Raw genomic sequence first — 12979 nt, 5'->3', positions numbered from 1 at the left:
GAGTCCTCCACTACGGCGTGCCTCATAATCAGAAAGTGGTTTTGGCACGTAAAACCCCAAATATTATTAGATCCTTGAGAGATAACCTCTGCTTGTCGCAGCACTACCAGGGTTCAAGCACCTTCTTGTTCTTTCATTTTTTCTTTCTTTTTTTCGCACAGAGGAATGGCGATTAGCCAATGTGCTCATGGGGTTGCCAGAGATCTCTCGCCGTTGGCCATGCTGCGCACACTCACTGAGGAGAGTGCTCAACAGAAGTCTCCGCCATGCTACTCTGTCCGCGCTCAGATGATGCATCCTTATCTTTTCGTATTCATTTTCGTTTATTAGCATTCGTAAGAAGCGAAAGAATTACAGAGACAAGTGGTAGAATTCGGAAATACAGTAACAGGACGAAGCTCCTGGGTTATGCTATGTAAGCTGGCCACTATAGTTCCCCAATAGGAAGAACACCTAGAGCACGGAAGCGAATTATCCGGGGAAGCGAGTTATGCGGAGCAACGATTCCATATCCACCTCCAGTCCGTGAGGCGAGGGAGAGTACTTTTCTTTCTCACGACGCAAGATGCAGGGCGCGTATAGGCTACACCGAGACGTATTAAGCGATGCAGGAACGCGTCTAGTACGTGATGGATCGTGACGTTTACGGGGAAAATTTGGTCAAGGAGCAAAAGGAAAGATACCAACCATTTGGACTGCGCCAGCAGTTCGAACATTCTCGCACATGTTTTCAAAATTCTGCCGCTCGAGGTGGAGTCGATGTGACACTCGACGCCATAGAGGCTTGGCTTCGTACAATAATTCATCGACTCTGCTTATCAATACATATAGCAGCAATTCTATGAGTACGTATTTCGTTTCTGCTTCTCTTTTTTTTTTTTGAACAGAATGTTGGCGCTTTTTTCCTAACACGGAAGTGCGATGGACCAGCTTGTATATCAAGGACGTGCCGCTCGAGGCAGTAATGTGGCCGCGTTGAATAAGCATGTCGGAAAGGGCATCGATAGTCGAGGACACGAGATAATTCAAATTAAATAAGCTGCGACGACTTACTTATCGAACAGGAGGAATGCCGTAGCGAGGCACAACCGGATTAGCTTCGAGCACCTGGTGTTCTTGAGCGAGGACTTAAATCCGAGTACGCACGAGCGTTTTTCGCGTTTTACCCCCCATGGAAACGCGGCAGGGGTCGAACCCGGAACCTGTAAACCTCAGCGGTGCAACGCCACCGCCACTGAGCTACCACCGGCGGGTGACACACGAGAAACAAAAGGAAACAAAACGCAAAACGTTTCACGCGTCCTGCGCTTTTTGTGTGTGTGTGTGTGTGTGTGTGTGTGTGCGTGCGTGCTTTCGTGTCAGCGTTGAAGCGTTTCATACGTGACGCGTATCTAACTTGATGGGTTTTACACACAACGCATATTTACTACACGTAAGCGTCGAATTCGCCCTGTCTCAGCTGATCACATACGTCAATATCGTACGCACTCTGCGGTACGCTGGACCGATCGACTGCTTTGGTGGGAGTGTAAGAAGCCATCGATTAATTATTATCATGGCGACGTCTGATGAGTCTAGAATTACATCTCAGGGTTGCTGACCCAGAACGGTAAGCAACTTCTTTATGTTGATGGCCTGAGTATAAGCATTGAGTAATAAAAAAAGAAGGGCGTAGGCATTAAAGCCGAATTTCTTGTTCGGTCAGCCTACAAACGTAGCCTAACGCTTGTACTTTTCCTGTCCAACCACCGCACATAACTCTCAATCGTAAAGCGAGGTGCAAGGTTACTTTTTTTATCCTAGGCACGCACACTCTGGATGAAAAGTGCACAGACCAAGGACACCCATGCGCGCTCATAATGTGACCTAATCATTACGAGGAGTAAAACAGCGCTAAAGAACAGGACGAGGAGAGGGACACAGACACCAGCGCTGACTAACAACCAAGTGTCTCTATTCTTTCAGTCAGCATATGTATACTCCGCCACTATCTCAAAGCACAGAATCAACAGAATTCAGCATACCCAGGGGAAAAAATGCAATTAGTGCGATAAGAAGGCAATCTCCTTCGGAAGGAGGGAAATAATCATGAACCAACCAGCCCAAATGCGTACTCTTCTGCAGCCTAATCATTATTTCGCATAGGCTCTGCCTTGGACATCGATACCAAAGGCGTTGATGAATGAATGAATGAATGAATGAATGAATGAATGAATGAATGAATGAATGAATGAATGAATGAATGAATGAATGAATGGACGAACGAATGAACGATTGAATTAATGAATGACATCCAAGGGACAAGAATACGCGAGACACACGGCACATACCTTGGGGTCGGTGCTCCTTTTAATAGCATTGATGAGATCCGTGCGCAGGGCCTCCATCTGGTGCAGTCCTATTCTGGGCACGACGTCTTTGCCCAGCACCACGGACGTGATGAACGTCTTGCTGTACTCGACCGCGGGGAGGCTGAGGGTGTGTGTGCGAGAAAGAGAGAGAATAAGGTTCAGAGGGGAAGAGGAATGGGGTGGGGGGGGGGGGCAGGGTGCGATAAACAGAGCGCGCGAGAGGCGACGCAACGAGACGCAAACAGAGACCGTCGGCGGCAACAGAGGCCACGGCACGGCACCGAAAAAGGAACGCCGCCATGCTGGGGATCGAGACACAGATGGTGGGAGGGCCCGTAGAAAGATGCGGTGTACTTTTGGTCTCTGGTCTCGTGCCGCGACCAGAGGTCGGAACATGCTGTGCAACGTCCCGGGAGCGATTCACAGACGGAGTCGCCGCGGGATTCTAAATGCGGTTTGACTACGCTAGCGATTGTACCCCAGACGGCAACTCTGGCGTGAACGACGCCGCCGGGTCTGAGTCGGCTACAAGTTCCGGTTCTTGAACTGAGTGCGAGAGTACGCTGAAATAGAAACGAATCTCCCCCCGCTTCCCCCCCCCCCCCCCGCGCCCCCCAATTCCGCCCCATATAGCTGAGCTTACACTGACAAAGTATTCTGTGAGAACTCCGTTTTCGTTCCCACAATTGCGGCTTAGTGGTTATGTCGTTGCGCGCGCTACTAAACACGAAGTCGCGGGTTTGACCCCGAGCGAGGCGACCGCGTTTCTATGAGGGCGAAATGCAAAAGCGCTCGTGTGGTGTGGGTCGGGTACACGTTAAAGATACCAAGGTGGTCAAAATTATCCTGAACTACCCTAACGATTCAGTAAGTGAGACAGAGATCGCGAACCGAAGCAGGCAAGACTTTTTTGCGCTTTAACATTAGAATAAAACATACAGTTATGTTGACTGAAGCACACACAAGAAGGTTAAGAAAAGAAGGAGGCTCGCCGGACACAGCATCAATAAAAAAATTCAACCTCACTGCCTGTGACAAGCATATTAGCCTCAGTGTTTACTGTACACATGTGACGTCTTTTTAATCGAACAGCTCTGTTGCGTGTCGATCGAGAAATTAATTTTCGATACGTTTGCACATTCGATTACGGCTGAATATGCGGCGTTATTATGGTTATCACAGCCTGCAGCCTCCCATGAAAAAATGGCAGCTGGGTATCGTCCGCAGGTCACATGAAGTGTCCGCTGGCAGTCAACTTGAAACCGTGTGGAGTTTTCTCAATTGTAAGCTGCCCTATTCAAAGGACTTACAGATGCGTAAATTGAGGGAAACGTACGAGACGAAGAAATACATTTTTTCCCGCTCTTAGCATTAAAAAGCAAGCAATTAAATTATTTATTTATTTTGTTATGTAGGTACCCTAAAGGCCCTGAAGGGCATTACGTATGGGGAGTGGGGTGCAATACAAAGTAATTGTGTCAAATATAGAACACCTGAACAAACAACAAGAAAAGGAAAGACATGAGTTGGGTAAAAGGAAAACACCGCGATATAAAGGAAGTTTAACGACACTTTCAGGATGGTATTCATATCTATATCAGGCGCAACGAGAGAAACATTAACGATTTCGAATGCGCATAAATAACAGAAGCACTGAAATGAATCTCGGAATTGGTAAGCACTGCAGTATGATATAAAGGTTACTCGTTATATAATATAAAGCAATTACTCGAGATTCGATATTCCAGGCTTGCACATTTATCTAATATTAGCATTCTATTCTGTCCGGAAATGCAACTATTCGAAGACTTTTAAAAGATTACCGATAGTTTAACTTCGAAGGCACGGTGTACGTGTTGAACACTGTCAATAAGAAAGTGCAACCAGCCTCATTGAGGACAAGAAACGCCCACTCACCTGAGAAGTCCACCAGGTGGCGCGTACGCGTAGCACAGCAGGTTGGGAAAGTCCTGTTTGAGCAGGATGGCCAATATGGCGGCCGCCCCAGCACCGAGGGAGTGGCCCACAAGAACGAGGTCGTACTGGGTCGTGCCTTTGTCCTGCAAAGTGCGCAGCAGCAATGGACACTTCGGGAGGCCGACCAAAATTTGACGAACGTAGCTAGCTTTAAAAGGAACCATTATTGAAAAAAGAAATGTAGTGCCCCATATTTAATAATCTCATATGAACCTACGGGGCCGTATATATCCCACATAAAAGCCCTGATGCTCCCATATATCATAGGGGGCATGTAGGAATAGCCGCATCATGTCTCATGTTTCATATGAGGCATGTCTCGTATCGTGTATGGGAACAAAATGGCTTTCATTTAGTATATCCCCATATCCTTACATAGGATTATTATATTTAGGACATTAAACTTACGCTAAAGCTGTCTACGTCAGGAAAGAACATAAAAAGGTCGCGCACATTCCGCGCAATATAAGAATAGGTGTTATGCAAAACATTTTTGCGGGTATAGCTTGCTGTATAACTTTGTTTGGAATTGAATTGCGCAATCTGGTTACCAGATGAAGCTCCATGCTCGTGTCAAGCGGGAAATTGCGAGCGTGATGCGCGCGTTTGCGCGACGACACGACAACGAAGATGGCTTAACGACGTCGAGGATGGCACGACGACCGCCTCATTGTGCGCTGGCGAAGAACCGCTATAACCTGTTTCGTTGCCAACTGGGCCGATCCCGAAGGTGGAGCACTGGATGAATTGGGCCGATCCCAAAGGCGACACACTCTCTCGAGGGATGGAAGGTGGTAAGGTTGTTACTCATTCTTGCCACGAATGCGGCTGAGGTCAACAGGAGGGGGCGGGGGAGCGGCACCTGGCTCCTGTGCTGGGACATCCCTATTCGAAGACTACGCATCGGGCACGTGATATTTTTCGCTGGGCGACAGCTAGTGTGAGGCCTTTTAGTAAAGTGGGGGCAAGCAGCAGAGAAAGTTCCGCGTCAACAGAGTTTCACTCTCGGTTCCCTCCCGGCCCGAATTTCACTCTTGAGGGAAGATAACCGATGGTCATTAAGGGTTACGGACTGGATCCCAAGGGAAGGGAAGCGTAGCAGGGGGCTAGCAGAAAGTTAGGTGGGCGGATGAGATTAAGAAGTTTGCAGGGACGGCATGGCCACAATTAGTACATGACCGGGGTCGTTGGAGAAGAATGGGAGAGGCCTTTGCCCTGCAGTGGGCGTAACCAGGCTGATGATGACAGGGCGACTGAAAGCGAAATTTCACCCACAACCGACCCTGCATTGCTCGCGGGGCACACAGTGGTGCTGCATTTATTTGTTGTCGCTGTTTGAAGATGTGCACTATTACCTAGACTCTTCATTTTGCCAATTTGCGTTGTTTTATTTTTTATCGGTGTTTGTTTTTTTGAATATTTTCGCATATATAAGAAAATCATTAGTTGTTAGCTGCTCACCCCTTATGTAAAACCCAACTTTCTCAGGTGTTTGAGGTACTGTAGTTACGTGTGTAAGTAAGCACGTAACTAAACAAATAAATCAGTGAATCCAGGCCCCTTAAGAATAATGCATGTAAAGCTACAGCATAGCTTTGAGCCTCACAGTAGAGTAACAGTGAGAAGGTCTTGGTTCCGCGTAGTTAAATAATAGATCACGACGTAAAGCATGTATATACTGGGTATATTGGTCATCTTCATTTATTTTAAAACAATACAAAAATATTAAAAAATCCTGTGGCAGATAAAACACTCATAGGCCTTAAAGGGACTGACAATTGGCCAGGATGTGTTGCGAGGTGTTGATGAAAATGAAATGAGCATGCTTTATAGTGGCAGAATCCTAACACGCTGTTTGCGATTTAAGTAGGGAATATAATTTTCACTTGGCAAAGAGTTTCAGAAACCAGTAAATGGCGCAACCCGACGGTGAAATATTGGTATTCCGGATGTGGTATATCATATTACTGTACGCAAGTCGACTGTTATGAAGTGTAGCAAGCTCTTTGCTTAAAATTGCAATTGCTTAAATTGCATGTATGACGTTTTAATTGCGACAGCTATTATATGGACACTACAGGCACATTTATGCAGTCGCCGCCGCGATCAGCGTGATGTTCTCTATGAATAACAAGGGCGATAACATCGTCGCAGCGCTCCGTATGCTGCACGTGCAAGTGAAAACGTGCGAGGGTGATCCGACGATGGCGCCTCAACCTCGCGCGCGCGAGGTAGGAATGCGGGCAGGAAGCGCACCGTCTACCGTCGCGCGCAGGGCACCGGGTGGAGGCGATGTAGGAGAGGAACGTTCTACACCGGCGGCTGCGGCGTATGGTCTTGCGGCCCTTGTCTTGAAAGCGACGGCGGCCGCCAGAGTGCGCGCCGAGTGCTGATAGCCTCCTGTGCGCTGTGTTCTCGACGCTTAGTTCGCGTTGAAGCGAGAGGCAGCACGAAGGTCAATTAGCTCGCTGCCGCTGCTGCCGTGCTTCCTCACTCCAGCGTTTTGACAGCGAGTTTCCGCGGTCATCGAGTGAGAGGTGTTCATGCTCGCCTGCTCGCGCCTGGTGCCGTGCCTGTTAACTTAGTTAGTGAGCGAATGTTTACATGTTTATACGGATGATAAAACTATTATCTTCACTTTGTACAGCTGTCTACTAATTTCCTATCGCAACCGATGCTCATCACTTCGGGCGATTTTGCGACTTGTCTTTTCCTCTTTTCGAAATAAGAGAAATGGCATAGCCGTGACAATAATTGTGAACATATGTAGAAGTAGCCTGCTACTTGTTTTTTTGTCTGTTCGCTTCTTTGCAGCGCAAAGCAATCTAGTCTGCTTTCTAAATTGTGTCGTCATTTCTGAGATTGGTGTTGCATATTTCCTTCCTTCGTTAATTAGATTTCGTTGCGCATTTCTCTGAATTATTCATAACAGTATTCACTACATTTCATTTTTTTTCCTTCTTGTGTTATTATCTGTCAGCGTCATAATGGCACGCGCGTTGCTTTATATTTTTCACTTTGCGAAACCTTCATAACATCCTGCTAATCTCAACCTCATTAGCGCACCCTACGCTGCCCGATTTTGTGAGCTTTTTGAGCGGAGAAAAAAGAAAATTAGAAATAAATCGGTTAACGAGGCTTAACAGCGTCTCGCTCAGAAACAGCAAAGTCACATCTAAGCACTTCGAAGCCGTGAACGTTCATTATCTCGCCTAATTTAAACAGAGCGTCCCAGGACCGCGGCAGAAGCCACGGTTTTTTAAACACTGGCTTTGACCATTCTCGAGTAGCGTGAATGGGTCAGCGATGTCGTTTCGTCATCTTAGCTTCATTATTCTTGGTTTAGGCTCGATGTGCCTGTTTTCGGGGCGAGTTTTTGTCACGATAATATCCCTTGTCCTTTGTTTGGGTGTTTCTTTTTCTTTTGTTTCCTCTGCTGTAAAGAAGAATATCTTCGTAAGCTGAGCTCTGCAGGAGCGCGACGTAATCAAAAGCGCAGTCGGTTAAGTAAATTTGCTCGTTAATCTGAGAGTGATCGATGTCAGCCCGTTACAAAAATTTATGCTACAAGTCCGTAAAGATACACTCCATAGAAACACCTGCACTACACAGCACTGGCAGTCCGCTGACTGTCTGCAGGACTCTCTGTTTGACTTGGAGTTTATGGACCACAAGCCAAACGGAAAGACCACCTATGCTATGTAGATAGTCTATGTACACTACACTAGTGCAGATAGACTATCTTCACAGACTATCTAGAGTGGAAAAATAATACGCCAGAATTAGGGGAAATATTTTGGCAGCCCTACTTCGAAGCGTTTGACCGTAATGGTGAGCACCGAGACGCATCACACCGCCTTGTCATAGCTGGCTGTGTGCACGGGCTCTATGACGTAACTCACGACGTAGTCTGCGCGGCCGCCAATCGCAGAACGTTATTATCGCTAGCGAATTGCTGAACTTTTTTTCTTGCGTTCCTCACCGGTCTCTCCCGTCCTCTGTGTTCACGTTCACGACGATAACAACACCTTGTCGGTACGACGCCGACGGCTTGTGAAAATTAATAAGATGATGACGGTCAAAGTGATGTCTAGTATTTTACAGTTTAGAAGCATTACATTATAAAAGAGACTAATAAATTTCTATTAGTTCTCTCTACATGCATGAAATTAAACGATTTATCACTCTCTTAGCCTTACTAAATCTACTCTATAGAAGTAAAATAAGGCACCTGATTTTTCGGGAGGCCTCAATTCAATTTGTTTTTATTGTCATTTAGTTGATTTTATTTTCATTCACTAAAAGCTTCAGCTTTTTTGCGAAACATAACATTCATGCCATAAAATTAATGGATTGATTGATTGATTGATCTATTCAAATGGCGATATAACAGGAAGTTTCGGCAACTTTATTATTGCCAGCGTCTCCGGAAACAGTGCACTGCTAAATGATATCAAATAATGATAACAGCAAGTGAGGATTCCAGCAATAAAGGAGCTCTCGCGAAATGACATAAAATCATTGCCTTGTACACTCACCAGGCTGTAGTTGAAGGCTTGCGATAGTATCCCTTCGTCCACCAGCTTTCGCTTGATGTACTCGGCTGCCTGAACCATGCCCTGCAATGACACAATATGTGAGACTTTCCTGAATAAAGTTGTTTCCTCCATCTCCTCCCGGAATGGGCATGTGACACTGCGACACAAATGCATATGGAAGCCTCAAAATGTGTTCAGACATGCGCCGCATGTTATGTTATGCGGCGCACATGTATTGAGCAGGATAGCCAATGTGGCCATCATGCTCAAACAGGACTATTATTCCACTGACAAGCATATTGCCTTGGTTCTCGCGAAACCACTGCGTCGATGTGTCCCATTAGATGCGTCCGCCTTATTCGCTGTTGGCATTTCGACGCGGCCAATGAGCGGTGTTGTGTATAGACGTAAACAGCGTGCCATACGATAGCTGAGACCTCTGCAGTACACATTTGTAGACGTCGCACTTAGCTGTATAGAGCATTTAACTAAACGCATTAATGTCGATTTGCTTCACACAAAATCAACCATGCGCGTTGGAGCTGCATAGGATTTGTTTTGTGCGTAGTGGCACGGGATTACGAGAAGTCGTGTTGCGCAATTTAAGAGTTTCTTGTGGCGAGGGGACAGAAATAAAATTCGAGAATTACTGACGTGCCGAAATCAGCGCTTTCAGCAGCTTATCCAGTTTTCTCCTCACTGCTGCAACTAGAGCCAATTGCATGGTTCAATGTTAAAGGGACATTAAAGGCAAATACTAAGTCGACGCAGAGTATTCCAACACCACTCCGGAAATCCCACAACGTTCGTTTCGTGCCAAGAAAGGACAGCTTACGAGAAAAACTCATCTGAAACGTCTAATACCTTTATCGCAATTCAAATCTCCCGCCACCCAATCGGGTAATGCTGACGTCACACACGCAATCACCGCCCTTTGCTGCCGTCGGTGAGTAAAACGGGGCTCGACAGACGGCGGTATGGCTTTTTTGCACAAAACGCAACGCGCGGCCATGGATAAGCCGAGCCTGGACAGAGCGGTGGATTCGCGGCTGCAGCTGCTTTTGCCGAAGTGGCGTGAACCGTTCGGGCATCCCGCGACAAAACATGAAATTCTCTACTACTTGCAGTTTGTGCGAGTTTCGCAAGCCAGAATAACCAGCGCAGTACCACCCGATAACAAAAATGCTGAAACGCGAAAGTGTGGGCGGCGCAGAGTAGCGCGAAAACGAAACCTTTCGACCGCCCACGTCGTTGTCAAGGCTAAAGCCAATGAGTTCTTCTTTCTAAAAAGTGAAACCGGACAGGTAGGCATTTTATTTCGTCTTGTAATGCAATACAATGACGTCTTTATAACAAGCGGTTGAGCAGTAGTGACAGAATATAAACGAGGAGCGTGTTCCTCATCGGGCGAGTACTTAAATGTCCCTGGGGAGTTTCTAATCGTGTCCTGCGTTTACCCGAATTTCTCGATTACTAAGGCTCTGTTCGCGATAATATCGACGCCTTCGAGATTCTCGAGCACTAATCTATCATTTAAGCTTGATTTACTAGTTCCCTTTAGTTTTCCTTTAAGGCAGTGACACTGAATGCTGCTCAAAATATTTGTCCCATCAATGTAACTATGACTTCAAGATTTAAAAATATCTTTATTATACCCTAGTCATATGCTTGCGTTCGATTACCACTCAAGCTGTTTGAAACCAAAAGCCATTGAAATTGGTATGTCTCCATGCGAGCTTCGTGCGAGCTCGCGGATTACAATGGTCATTATAAGCCAGCGTGTGAGTGCGGTATGAGAACAGTGTTCCCAAGCAAACGGTTGCTTGCTGCGTGCGCTATTGCGTACGCATGGCTCATGTACGTGATGTTACCGTACGACATTCGGCGTGTTTGAAGTACGTAGCACTTGTGAACGTTGAGAATTAGCACCAAACATGGCGGCCACCGCTCCCCCCCCCCTCCGCTTGGGTGCGAAATGTCGCAATAGTTGAGCTCCCACGATCGTTGATCTGAATCAGGCTTTCGCTTCCTCTCAACTGAGCTGAAACGCTATAGTTAAGAGCGCTATTCGCGCCCGGTTTCTGAGACAGTTCGACGATTCTGGCGTCCGTAGGCCTGACCAGACGCGTCGGCATAGAAACGGCGAGATGACGAGGCCGGGATTTTCTTGGCTTGGGCATTTGCATAGCACATCTGCAGCATTTCTTTTATGTGACGACACCATACAATACACAGGGTGTGTTTTTTTAGCTGCACCAAATTTTTAAAATTAGAAAAATATCAATCACGGTAACGTTATGTTTACCATTCGAGTGTTCGGGTGTACGTATTGGCAGCCTCTAGATACAGAACAATTTCCGTAATTGCTTGCGTAATTAGCGAAGTAACGGTAATTAACTTTCTAAATACGAACAATAGGTGGCTACTGCAAATGAGTACTTTGGGGCCCGTCCTCGACAATACCTAGCCCGACGATCGAATTTTGAATATAGTTGCTTATGTGGGAGCTACGCGAACAAATAGTTCCATTTGGAACGTTGTTTGTAACTCCTTGAATATATATATATATATATATATATATATATATATATATATATATATATATATATATATATATATATATATATATATATATATATATATATATATATATATATATATATTATGTAGGAAGCGAGATGTTCACACCTTGTGACCCAGCCAGTCCTCGTGCGGTGGATTCACAGGAAGAGGCTCGCCTTCGGCGTTCAGGTCCGTGAGTACGTCCTGTCAATGAAGATGAGATAAGCAAATTAGGTACTTTATCTGCGAGAAAACACTGGTCGGCCATTCAAGATAATGGCCAAGAGAGCAGTTACGCTGAGACCTAAATGTAAATTATAAAGCAGAAAGCGGTGGCCACACAACACCGAGCGGCACTGTTGCACCTGCCCTGATGTAGGGGAGAGTATTCGAGACTTACGGGTAAAGCATCTCATTTGGGACAGCAAGACCCACAATATCATGCCGCAGCAGGCGCCTTCGGCTGGAACGAAAAGGTCTCGAAACACTTTCTAGACCTCCTTGGGCAACCGGGAACGGTGGACTGGATTGGGCGAGGAGTGGATTCGTACGGTGGGCGGTCTAGAAGACCATCCACTGGCCTCTGAATCCCCCGTCAGAGTCAGGGCTGTTGCACCAGTTACCGATTACGGCTCCTGCTAGTAACATGTCTCTTTTCAACGGTATATGCCGTTTGCTTATCACCTACAAGCAACCCGCCAAAGCGCCATCCCTTCTGAATAAACGCTTTGTCCTCATTATTATAACATATCTGCAGACAGGAAGTACATCAGTGCAATAAATTTTGGATGTTCGGTGACTAACAATAACTTTACGGGATTACCTCTAATTGTATAGCAAGGTAGTTTACCCAGTACTATCTTAAGGTTAATCTATTATTATATACGGGTCCCACTGGTAAAAAGAAAAAAGTATCGGTTTTGACGTTTCAACACCCCTGAATGCAGAAACTCTTTTATGATCAAATCCGCACAATGTAAAGGTGGCCATTTACATACCAAGCACAAGACATAGATCGCGCTGAATTGCCAAACCAATTTGTCAAATGACCAATTTCTTAAACATCTTCGACCTATTTCGAAAACCGGTTGATCCTCTCAGAGCAGTGCGCAGACACGGGAGCTCAGCAAGAACACTATAATGTGTTCATTATAGCAGCGTGCCTACAGCGCTCACGCTTGCAACGAAAGGCAGAACATTGAATCCGGCTCCCCCACTGAGGAGATCGAGCGTAACGTTGACGGGGCGCCATTAGGGAGTATTAGAATACCGTTTGGTCGGCTTACGTACGTAAAACGTAAGCACCTTTGGGGGACGTTACGGTGCGCGCAGCTTCAAGACTTCAGTTTGCCGTTCGGGAACGCAAACCCAAGGAAGGCGTTACAAAACAGCAGAAAGCCGTCTGCTGTCTCGTGCCATGTGTATCCTAGCCACAACAATTCATTAGCAACCTTCCTGCTGTTGCTATGCGGACGCGTCTCTTTAGGCCTACGGACGCCGGAATCGCCGAACGACGTCAGAAATTGGACGCGCTATGCGATCATAACTAAG

The 12979-nt window shown here is 46.3% G+C and overlaps 1 protein-coding gene across 3 annotated transcripts in view; it reads right to left on the bottom strand.

The window, feature by feature from the left end:
* inaE (inactivation no afterpotential E) overlaps positions 1 to 12979 on the bottom strand; it is a 196392-nt gene that overhangs the window by 33052 nt on the left and 150361 nt on the right. For all 3 annotated transcript variants that reach the window (XM_075675546.1, XM_075675547.1, XM_075675545.1), the window contains exons 11-14: positions 11555 to 11632; positions 8867 to 8947; positions 4269 to 4411; positions 2331 to 2472 (exon numbers count right to left, since the gene is read on the bottom strand). In XM_075675546.1, the coding sequence (XP_075531661.1) occupies positions 2331 to 2472; positions 4269 to 4411; positions 8867 to 8947; positions 11555 to 11632 (444 nt within the window). The remainder of the gene's footprint in view (positions 1 to 2330; positions 2473 to 4268; positions 4412 to 8866; positions 8948 to 11554; positions 11633 to 12979) is intronic.

This window comes from Dermacentor variabilis, chromosome 11 (assembly GCF_050947875.1).
Source record: "Dermacentor variabilis isolate Ectoservices chromosome 11, ASM5094787v1, whole genome shotgun sequence".
NCBI classification, from domain to species: Eukaryota; Metazoa; Arthropoda; class Arachnida; order Ixodida; family Ixodidae; genus Dermacentor; species Dermacentor variabilis.
The sequence above is the reverse complement of the archived record's forward strand: the minus strand, read 5'-3'. Positions and strand labels throughout refer to the sequence as shown.